Source organism: Durio zibethinus, chromosome 2, assembly GCF_047325235.1.
Source record: "Durio zibethinus cultivar Kanyao isolate XHJ-2024 chromosome 2, ASM4732523v1, whole genome shotgun sequence".
In the NCBI taxonomy this organism is placed as follows: domain Eukaryota; kingdom Viridiplantae; phylum Streptophyta; class Magnoliopsida; order Malvales; family Malvaceae; genus Durio; species Durio zibethinus.
In genome coordinates, this window is record NC_143163.1 from 5,676,114 (window position 1) to 5,688,827 (window position 12,714).

General features: G+C 29.1%; 1 protein-coding gene across 1 annotated transcript; it reads right to left on the minus strand.

Moving 5' to 3' along the window:
• Nucleotides 1-976: 976 nt before the first annotated feature.
• LOC111308060 (uncharacterized) lies at nucleotides 977-1,912 on the minus strand. Its single transcript, XM_022906410.1, has one exon. The coding sequence runs from the start codon at nucleotides 1,910-1,912 to the stop codon at nucleotides 977-979; it is 936 nt and encodes a 311-aa protein (XP_022762145.1).
• Between the last annotated feature and the right edge of the window lie 10,802 nt (nucleotides 1,913-12,714).

Consider the following 12,714-nt stretch of genomic DNA (forward strand, 5'->3'; position numbering starts at 1 on the left):
AAGGGTCCAAACAATGAAGTTAATGAAAAAGAGAGGGTCGATACTAATGTTAGATGAGCTGAGTTACTATAAAAAAATTTTTGGGGTGCCATGGCCCATGGCTGCCACCCTTTGGATTCCCCTCTGTACATAATTGGCTAATGAATTTATACAGAGAGAAAAGAAAAACAACCAATCCAGCATGGTTAATCGGTTACACGATTTGATCAAGCACTTCTTTGTTTGTTGCATAGGTGAATGAAGAACACAGGGAGGATTGCCTCCAAAAACATTAAAATTTTCCTTTACTGCTCATTTTCATTCACCCGACTCTCTTGTTGTTGTTTGAAACATGTCATAAAAAGGTAAAAAAGGAACACTACTAATGGTAGTGCTACAATATTAAACCCTCATGCTTGTCAGGCAACTAAATTAGCACAAAGCTGCAGAGATAGAATATAACTAAATTTTGCATGATACCCAGACCTATGTTGGTACTAATTAATTAGGTCGTAAATACAAACAATTATTTGGCAGGTTAATGGATCGTGTAGCATTATTTATGAACCAAAACCATTTAAGGAAACAAGCTAGAATGTTAAGGTAAAAAATATATATATTTTATCAAACACTTGTCTTGCCACTTATATACTTGGCATTTTATATATGGAACAGGAAAATATCAGGTATATATCTAATTACGATTCACATACACAACAAAAATTATCACATAACAAAAATAATAATGCTGTTGCCAAATGATGATAAAACAATGTAGTTTATGTTTTAACAGCATAAATAGTTATGATCAGAAGACCTGAATTGATACAAAACCTAAGACAATCTAGATCCTAAACACAGGATTGTATAGGAAAAAGAAGACTAGGTAGGTACCAAGTTAAACTGTCCTTAAGTCACCGAAAGCAACCGAGATTTGCATCCTTCCGAATATCAACCAAATCATAAATGATAAATCCTAATACTCAAGTGATCAAGCTTATCTATTAAAAGGGCCGTTGGGATCTAATTGCTTGCAAAGACCAAGATAAGTCAGGTAAAGAACGCGATCTTTGGCCCCAGTACGATGATTTTTGGTGTGCTTGCAAAAATACTTCAACTGCTCAAGAGTACAGCATCCAAGCATTTGCCCAAGAAGCAAAAAGAGCCAGTTGATAGATTTCTTCTTGTCAGAAATCACCGGCTTGACACTGTTTTCCTGATCACAAAACTTGCATGTGGGTAACACCGGATTCATCCAAACAGGTGGAGCCCTGTCGTGCATGGCATTCTTGTTCTCCGCTATGAAAGTCCCAATTTCAGCAAACTTGTCTTTCAAATCATAAGCCATCTCGTACTGTCTCTCGCAACGCTTGCATTGAACATCACCAGTGACTGTAACTATTTGTTTTGACAACAAATAGTTAAAGCTATGAACCGTGGCTCGATGCGTTGTGGCCCATGGAAATGGAGGAGGGACCGTCTCGCTTTTCCCTTCTCGTGGGGCCTGAATAGGGTTTCTCCGAACACGTATAGGGCGTGAAGGGCCAGCGACAGCCGAGGAGACAGGCTCTTGGGGGTATACGAGAGGGGAAGAAGACGAGACTTGGGAGACAAAAGGAACGTTGAAAAGAGGATGGGAGGAGGATAGCTGGAGAGGGAATTGAGGAGGGGGTTGGGAAAGCAGTGTTTGCATTGACAAAGATTGGGAAACTATTTGTTGGGGTTGTTGTTGTTCCAGTGGCAGCGTCGTGGGTGGAGTCGGAGGAAGTGGCTCTTCTGACAATGTAAGTTTGGTCCTACTTGAACCATATGACAAAGATAATGCCAGCAAATCCTCGTCTTCTTCATCGAATTCCTCCAACCTTTTCGATACTTGATATTCCTGATGAATATTGCTCTTTCTTTTCTTGTTGACTTCCTGTTCTTCCTTCATAATGTTAAACTAGGGCATACAGTTGAGGAAAGAAACAAAACAAAAAGGAAGAGAAGAGGTTTTGAAAGACTGATATAGTGTGGTGAAATTCAGAAAAGAAAAAATGTAGGGATTTTGGGATAGAGATAGGGGGAGAAATTATATAGGAATTTCGTTGGGATTAGAGTTCTTTCCCTTTTCAAATGCTAAGAAAATAGACTACTCAAATTCTTTTTTTTTTTTTTTTTCAGTTATTGGATTGTGGCTGCCCAGTTAGGTTTGCTGAGCGTGCTCCAGACGGTATCACATACGTCCGAGTTCACAAAAACAACTCGGAATTTCACCTTTTACTTTAATTGTTTTTAAATATTTGGATATGAATGAAATTAAAAATTTAAACTCAATAATAATTCAAATTTCTATAACTAATCTCTAATATTTATCTTTGATCACAAAAACAAATCTACAGAATCTACATAATAGTAGTATCATTTTGAGGTCCCAAATGCGTGTTTAAGGATCAAACCAAAACCATAATGTCTCGGAGACAGGAATATTATTTAATGGATGTTAATTCGACAATCTGTTTTATTGGTTTGAAATTATAATCTTACGAATTGAGAAAAAAATTGTATTAAACGGTTATGTTAAGTTAGTATATGTCTTTTTTTATTTAAATCGTATTATATAATCATATTATTGAAAAAATAATTATTTATTAAAATAAATATTTATTATTTACTTATTAAATATAATGTGTAATAAATAGTTAATTTTTTTAATAATGTAATTATATAGCATGATTTGTATAAAATGATATATATTAATTGTTTCATACAATTTTTTTTTCATATCAATTAGCAAGTTTTTTTTTTTCTAAAATTAAGCTTTATTTGAAGATAAAAACTGTAATTTTATCTTTAAAAAAATGTAAAAATAAATAGGTATCCTTCAAAATGCATGTATGAATGAGGAAAACAAAAAAATCTCAGTATATGGCATTATTTTTTTTGTACTTACTTTTTTTAATATAATTCAAGCAATCGTTTTTAAAATATAACATTTAATAATTTTAAAATTTAAATTTCAATATTTATTATCTTTTTTTCATCTCAAACTATCACTTCATCATTTATAAAATAAAATTTTGGTTTTAATTTTTTTTCACACGCACTTAAATGTAGTAATGTGCACCATACGCATGACCGCCCAACTAGCTATGATACATAATGTATTTATTACATAATTCACTTCTCCGAAAAATTACTTTATAAAATTAATGACTAACATAAAAGATTTAGTTAAAATTAAACTTTTTATCAATATTACTTGTTAAGATTTGCAACGTGTGTTTATTGTCATTGTTGTATATACACGAGAGATTATAGAGTAAAAATAAAATGAAAAAAATTAATTAGTAATAGACTCGATAATTCATGAATTTATGTCATATAAAATATTAAATTTTATATATTTATATTATATTTTATATAAAAATTACTTATTATAATTTATATCAATATTAAAATATAAAAAATATATATTTTTATTACACTTATATTATTAAAATTTTAAATTATATTATTTTTATTTTTTATAAAATATTTATATCATGCCAATTAATCAAATTTTAAATTATTAAATTTGACAGCGGTTAGAGAGTTTTGACCTTAGCATCTGACTTTCGTATGTTTCTTTTTGCTTACAATTATTTTTCGAAATTGTACTCAACACACTTTAGTCTGACTGGATTTTGACTCATTCATAATTATGTGAAAAAATTATTAATTAAATAAAAATTACTATGATTTAAGAAAAAGAAGTTACTTGATGGATAGATAATTTTGAAAAAACAAATTTGTTTAAAAAAATAGAAAGTTATTACAATTAAAATTAGAGATATTATCAATCGAACTCACTAAAATGGATAAATAATCTGGCTCACAGATAGATTTAGAAAAAATGTGTAAAATATTTATTTATGAGTAGATAGTTTCTTGAAAATACATGTGTTTTTATAAAAATAAATAAACAAAAACATAAATATCCCTTTAATTTCTTTTATTATTTAAATTTTATTTTAAATTTTACATAAATTCACCAATTAAATTGGTGTCACTTGATTTGTGGCATCAACTCAATCAAATATTTATATATGGTATAGATTAAAAAAAATAAGTTGAAGTTTAGATTCAAATGCATAATTTCATTTAATTTTATATTATTTATTTAATTATATACTTATTCATTACTTTATTTATTTAATAATTTATTATATAAATATAATACTTAATTATTATTATAATTTTGTATTGGTTTATAACATAAATAAAAAGGAAATGGTTAGAAATCACCCGAAATGTCTAATTCCTAAAAATATATACCGAGACATCATAAAAGGGAAGTTTAACACTATCCTTTTTTCCCCAATACAGGACCCCTGGTTGCCTCGTTTGCAAAATTTTACACAGCTTTATAAAATTAAAAAAAAAAAAAGAGAAAATGAATCAAAATTTGATAGGACATCAGCAGCCTGCGCTTCTCTTTTATATATATATATATATATATATATATATATATATATATATATATATATAATATTACAACGTACATAATTATTAATATGATGTGAATATTTACATAAATAATTTTTTTAACACGTAAAATTTTTTTTAAAAATTTCTTTTTTTAATAATACATAAAATATTTCATAATTTTAGACTATTTAGTAAAAAATATATTTCAAAAATTATTGAATTATCTAAAATTTTTAAAATAAAATTAATTCTTATTTTGTATTTATGGATTAAATAAGTGTATTCGAAAAATCATTGGTTATCTAAATATTTTTAAGATATATTTATTTAAAATTTTTTTTAATTATTCAAACTTTTGCTTTCAATTGAAAAAAAACATCTCTATCTATCAAATTACCTTTAGATATATCTTAAAGGTTGTATTACAAGTAAAAATCATAAATACAGTCAAATATTTTCAATCTAGCATATATTTACATTAAAAATTAATAATAGATAAATCAATCAAACAAAACCTATATAAGTTGAATTGAATTACAATCGTACAAAATGAGATTTAATTGACGATCACAAGAGAAGATGAGGATGATGAAATTGAATAAAGTTAATCTGAAGTGATAATTATCATTTCAAATTATTTGTTGGTGTCTTTAATAATATCATTTAGTTTCTATTTTACGATTTTATTTCTGTTTTAATATTTTGTTAGTGTACTTAATAATATTATTTATAATATTTTTTAAATTTTTTTCCTTCAATATTATTTATCGTATTTTTTAAATTTTGTCATATTTTTAATTAAAAATTTTATTTTTATTATAATTTGATATCTTAATTATATTATGTATATTTTGAACATATAAATAATTAAATAATATTAGTTTATATTTTTATTTATATTTAAATAAAATAAAAATAATTTGTATATCATACAAGTAACAAACTAATATACATATATATATTAGAACCAAGTCAAAGCAAGTAATATTTGTTAATCCAAATTTCAACCAGGCCATCAAGTTATAATTTCGTATAGATCATTCATTTTTCATTTGTTATCATATTATTTCGTCGGTTTTAATTATGAATGATATATTGTGCACGAATGTAATATGAAATAGGTTTGAATTATTTGCGACGGTCTTATTTCAAAATCATCAACGAAATATCAGATCAAGAATATGAATTCTTCTAAATCTAGAAAGAGGGTTTTTTTTCTTCATGCCATTAATAAATAAAAGAGCCTGACAGCCACTAACATGGGACATGTAGGGTTGACAAATCCTGTATGAAACCCTAATTAACTAGAGGTGGGTGGCGTATATATCAAACTCTTTTATTCTTTTTTTTTTAATGAAATTTATATGCTTTTCATGGAAGATTGCTATTTATATATAATCTTATAAAAAAAGATAATTATCAAATATTAAGTAAAATTAGTGAAATGCTCAAAAATAAATAATAATTTAGTGGAAGGCAGAAATTAACACTAAAAAAAAAAATTCATTTTCAGGATTTAAGATTTACTTAGTAAATATAAACAAAAATTAATAAAATGTACATTAATATAAGAAATTGGATTTACACGTAATTTAATGTTTTATCTATGAAACACTCCTTTCATCCCTATTCTCATCATGATTTGTGAGACAACCACATGTTAAGTTTGATTTGTGAGACAATCACATGTTAAAGTTAGGAGTTGTGATGAATCTAAAAGATGCTGGTTTTAATTGCTCCAATTTTAGTGGTTATCCATAGACATTTTCTTGTTGTTTATTAAATTTAAGGTTAATGTTATGAATGATTTTTAAATTATAATAAAATATTAAATGTGATATTTGAATATTAAAAGTTTTTAATGCAATATATGAATTATGAATATGTTAACTAATATGATATTCATCCATAATATAATTAATTTAACTACAAGTTTCTTTTTGCTACTCTTTCTTTTTTCATCTTTTTCACACATGATTTCCTAGACAATTCTCTTCAGCAAAAATTAAAAAAAAAAATACTTAGACTAATTATTTTGAAGAAATTACAAGTATAAAAAAATTATAATTATAATTAAGTATTATATTCATATATAATATATCATTAAATAATAATTAACGAATTAAAATATAACTAAACAATCAAATTCATACATTATAAAATTTAAATGTATAATAATTTAAATAATTACATTACTTAAGATTTAGAGAAAAGAAAAGTACAATAATTATTATCCAATTGCTCCGATTCTTAATTTAAATAATTAGTCTATCGAAAAGTGATAATTAAAGTTATGTTTTATTGATATTTTATTTTTATATTTTATATTTTATTTTTATATTTTATTAAAAAATAAAAAACAATATAAAAGACAAAAGTATCAATCAAACAAAATCTATATCATCACATTGAATTTTTTTAAAACTGTAATTAAATATTAGAGGAAATTGTATTTTTGAGTATCATTTTATTAATTACCCAATTAAGAGTCTCAATTTGGTATTATATACATGTATGGCCAAATAATGAGTACTTTAACAAGTATAAAAAGGCCAAAACGTACTATTTTCGAAGGGAGCAGACGATGCAGATACGAAATCTCTCTCTTTCTCTTTCGTTGAGTTAAATAATTTTTTGATTTAAAGGTAATTTATCCATTTTTATGCTAAATGTGCCTATTTGATCTATTCTAAACAAATTTATTCGATCTTTTAATAGTTAATTGATGCAAATAAATATATTTTTATTATATTATATTATTATAAATCTCAAAAATATGTGATTAGGGATTAGAGATTTATTAAATTTTAGAATAATCAGTCAATTCAATTATCTTTTTCTTTTAAATTTTTATGCTATCAAGCATCAACCAAGGAATTGTTTTATTATTCTATGAAGATTTAGCAGGAGTAAGTTCTATGAAGAATTAGATGCTTTGGTGCTGTATCGTATTGGTTTTATCAATAAAAATTTAATTTATTGTGGCAAAAAAAAAAATTGTTTGATTGTGTTAGTTTTTGAAAAGAATGAAATAAATGCCGTCTTTTTTTTATTGATAGTTCAATTCAAGATAAATGGACAAGGTTGTAGATTGCCTAGACAATGCCTATCAAGAATTTGTTGCCGCCGCGGCTAACGTGCTCGAAACCAAGGCAGCTGCCAATGGCCAGAGGACGGCAGCCACGGATGCTGCCTAGGAAAACTTCAAGAAGAAATGGGAAGCGTTCAAAGTGGCCTGTGACCAAGCGGACGAGTTGGTTGATTCTGTCAAGCAACGTATCATAGCCAACACCACATATCCCGTTAATCAGGACATGATTGACATCTTCGACCATGCCGTAGTTGATTATGATGATTAATCAGAGAAGGTGTTCCATTTTTATTTTCTCGTCATGCTGTTAACAATATCTGTTTGGCTTCGTTTTCGTATCTTTGCTTTCAAAGACAAATAAAAAAGCTCAAACTTCGAATAAATTTAATGGATGTGTGAGTGTTAATTTTTACATCTTTTTTTTGTTGGAATTTGATTTTTACTGTTCAATGAGAGAATATAGCGCCTAAGCTCCCAATACTTAATCCAGTTAATTTATTTGATAACATCCGGATTTATGATTTAAATTTTAAAACTTAAATTTTTTTTATTGTATTATCTTTTGTAAATAAAATTAAAATAAATAAAATTTTTCTTCATTTACTGGCCCAAAGTGGAAAAAGAAACTAGATTTCTAGATTATTTTGGCCGAAGAAAAGCGAAACAATTATCTAATGACCAAACCCAGATATTGCCGAGCAAAGGGCCATTTTATCACCCCATTTGACGGCTTCTTCTCTTCCGCATTCGGCGGCTGTAGTAAAATTTCCCTTTTTGTCTTCCATATCAAGCTTAAATAGGCTTCTTAATCAACGACAATCCGATTCCTAGGTAATATCTACCATCCGAAAAATTGCTCCTTATGTTATTAAATTTGTTTGGTTATGGTTTGGAATAGTTTGATTTGGTCTGTTCGTATAATTGACAAACAAAAAAATTGGGGACATTTGGTAGTTAAAAGGATATAGTGTTTTTTTTTTTTTTCATTAGAAGTTTTTAATAGATAGCCAGGGATAATTTTGATATTTGTGTCGATTTGATACACTCAGTGCCATGTTTATCCAGCCACGTTGTTATTATCCCCCGATGATTTCTTATTTTTTATCTATAAATACAAACATCTAGGCACCACCAAGACAAATTGAATCTAATCTTAATTCTTCACATCACTCTCTTTTCGACCTCACTTATTTTAATCTGTGCATCGGAGTGCAAGCTTTGAGAACATTCTCTGTCTTTACCTCTAATCGTTCTTCTTTTCTTTCTTTTCAGGAATGCCTTTAGATCAAAGCTCCGCACAAACATTTGGTGTGTCATATAGGGGGCTTTCCCACTCACTAGCTGAGCACAAAATAATGACACCTAGAAAGAGAACTTTAGAGGAATGAGAGATAGCCATCCCGACTAGGACGGAAACACATAATAGCAAACATTCAGACTAATTTGTCCCACCACAAACTGGCCCAACCATGAACAATTCTAGGCTTTGATCAAGTAGATACAAACTTTAAATAGATGCTGCAAATCATAACTCCATCACAAGTTTTGAAAGTGTCTGACCTAATTACTTCTAACTGAGGAGCCATAATAAAACAACCAAGTTACGAAGAGATGGAAGCCTCTTTGACCTCCAGAGAAAAAGAGCACAACACCCCAATTCACCATTACCTTAGTAATAACTTGACATACACCATGACACCTAAAAATCTAAACAGACAAATCTCAAACCCCAACCAAACAAGGACCTGAAAGCTCAGATGCAGTCATGGAAAAAGAGCTAAAAACAAAAGCAACAATATTCGAGGACAAGCTTAAATTTTTGGAGACCACACTTTTTACTGAAGAGATCGATAGAGCCATGCCTCCCAAAGGGTTCAAAATGCCGATCTTAGAAACTTATGACGGTATTTTCCACCCCTTCAATCATTTGAAACTTTATAGGGCTAACATGATGATGTAAGGTGCAGATGAAACTTTGATGTGTAAGAGTCTCGCTACCACCCTTAAAGGCATAGCTCAATCTTGGTACAATAGTTTGGAATTTATATCGATCACAACTTTTAAATAACTCAGCCATTCCTTTTTTGTCCCAATTTGTAAGTAGTCGATGGCCGAAGAAGACAACCCTGAGCTTAATGTCAATCCATCAAGGTTGCAATGAATCCCTAAAAAACTATGTCATGCATTTTAATGCAAAAGCTCTGTAGATAAAAAATTTGGAACAAACGACTACTATAGCCACCTTAATAAGTGGACTCAATGACAGAGAGTACCACTTGAAGTTGACTTTATCACTAAAGCCACCTAAAACTTTGGCTGATATCTTGCTTGTAGCAGAAAAGAATATAAATGTTAAAATTACAATGAGAAATAACTGAGGTAAAAGAGGCTCATCCATCTTCCTCACTCGTAAAAAAAGTAAGAATTTCTATGATTCTCCCCTAAGAAGGAAATGACATAAAGCTAGAATCCCAAGTGGAGAAATAAATTACATCACACTGAATACCTCCCGAAAGAGGATTCTGATGCAAATTGAAAGGAATTTTAAACTTAGATTGTTCAAGCCACTAAGACAAAACACAATGAGGGACTAACCAAAAGATTTACTTTTCATAAAGACATAGGCCATAATATTGAAAACTGTGTTAACCTAAAAAATGAGATCAAAGATCTAATTAGAAAATGTCAACTAAGGAAGTTTGTACAATAGTAAAGATAACGCCAAGTTAGAATGGATTACAGACAAGATCGAAGAGAACCTACCTAGAGTGGGAAAAATAAGCCAAAAAAATAGAAAAGAAGAAGTCTGAGAAGATGAGCTGAGATAAGAATAAAGTTGAATTGATAACAATAGGCTGATTGCTAGGGTAATTAATGTGATTACTAGAAGTAGCTCAACCTTAACCAAAGGAAAATTCAATTCAGGCATGATCATGGCCATAAGCGTTTTAACAAAGAAAAAAAAGATTGGAAAGTGAATCAATCTTATTCAGTCTAAAAGATTTGAAAAGAATCTAGCACACACATAAAGATGCTATAGTAATCACAACTGTAATGTATAATTATGTAATTAAAAGAATCATGTTCGATAATAGGAGCTTGACCGATATCATTTACTGTGGCACTATGAAAAAATTAGAAATTAGTGAAAACCAGCTATAATCAATTACTACGACATTAGTGGGATTTAAAAATAAGCAGGTACCGATGAAAGGAACCATCAAGCTATCGATCTCTCTGGGGATAAAATTAAGGACTATCACATTGATCATAAAATTTATTGTTGTAGACGTCCCATCTGCTTATAATATGATATTAGATAAATCTAGCCAATCTATTATGTAGCTCATAGGCTCAACTCCCCATCTAAAAGTGAAATTTTCAATACTCAAAGGGGTTGGATAGGTTAGGGAAGATCAGTCCATGGTATGACAGTGTTATGTCACAATAATGAAAGGGAGGATTAGGAAGCAGAATGGTAGTTTAGCCAAGAATGAGAGTGCTAAAAAAATGCAAACAATGAAAACTAAGAAGAAGCAGAAAACCATGAGTAAGAACATACAACGTAAGACCAACCTAACCGAATAAAAAGAGATAATTGATCAAAGATCAGACTCGGATGAAAACTAACTTGAACCAATAAAAGATCTTATAGCTATATCATTCTAGGATAACATTCTTGAAAAACATATGCAGATCAAAACTAAACTTCAGTACAAGGATCAATCAATCCAACTTTTAAGAAATAATGCTAACATGTTCGCCTAGACACCATCTGATATGCCTGAAATTGATATCGAGATAATAGTTCTTAGGCTACACATTAATTCCAATGTAAAACCAGTTTGGTAAACGAAAAGAACCTTTACCCTAAAAAGATAAAAGGCTATTAAGAAAGAAATCGACAGATTATTACAAGTAGACTTCATCAAGAAGATTTATTACCTTGAATGGATAGCCAATGTGGTCATGGTCAAAAAACACAATGAAAAATGAAAAATGTGCATTAACTATGTGACCTGAATAAAGCATGCCCAAAAGATAGTTTTCCCTCCTTAGCATAGATCAACTAGTCGATGATAGTATCAAGCATAATTTTTCTAGCTTTATAGATGCCTATTCTAGTTACAACCAAATCAAAACACTAAAGGACAATAAGAGAAAAAATAGCTTTTATTATCGATAAGGGCCTTTATTGTTACAAAGTGATGCCATTCGGATTAAAAAACATAAAAGCGATCTATCAAAGGTTGGTTAACATGGTCTTTAATTATTAGATTGATCATAAGATGAAAGTATATACGAACAATATAATAGTCAAAAGTAAAAGCTTGGTCAAGTACTTGGAAAATCTTAGAGAGACTTTTAACATCTTAAAAAAATATAATATGAGGCTTAACTTGAGCAAATATGCTTTCAAGATCACATCCAGAAAGTTTTTCAATTATATAATTAATACAAGTGGGATAAAAATGAACCTAGAAAAGGTTCAAGCAATCCTAAACATGAAAACATTGACCTCGGTAACAGAGGTACATAGGCTAACTAGAATAATAGCCACTTTAAATAGATTTATGTTCAGGTTGACAACGATATTTGCCATCTTTCAGAATTTTTGGAGACATTTCCAACTTCAGATGGATTCCTCAATGCTAGAAATCTTTTGAGAAACTCAAATAGTTCTTATCCTCTCTATCTATCATATTTAAACTGAGGTCTCGTGAAATCTTATACTTATATAAGGTAACCATAAATTAGACCATTAACTCGATCTTGGTCCAAAAAGAAAAAAAAAGTAAAGATTGATTTATTTTATGAGTAAAGTATTAACGGAGCTAGAAATTAACTACAATGATATAGAAAAATTAGCTTATGCGGTTGTCATTTAGGCCAGAAAGCTCAAGCTATATTTCCAAGCTCACGTGATCCATGTACTAACTGATCAACCATTGAAATAAGTCTTACAAAAGTTAGAAATGTCAGAAAGATTAATCAAGTGGGTAGTAGAGCTTAGTAAATTTGACCTATACATACTAATTAAGTTGGCCTTGAAATCTCAAATGTTAACAGATTTCGTTGTAGAGCTTACCTCGGCCCACTCTAAAGGATAATTTGAGAAAAATAAAAAAACCCTAGACTAAAAAAGTTAAAAGCTTTTTATTGATAGATCGGTCATGAACCATAATAGAGGAGCT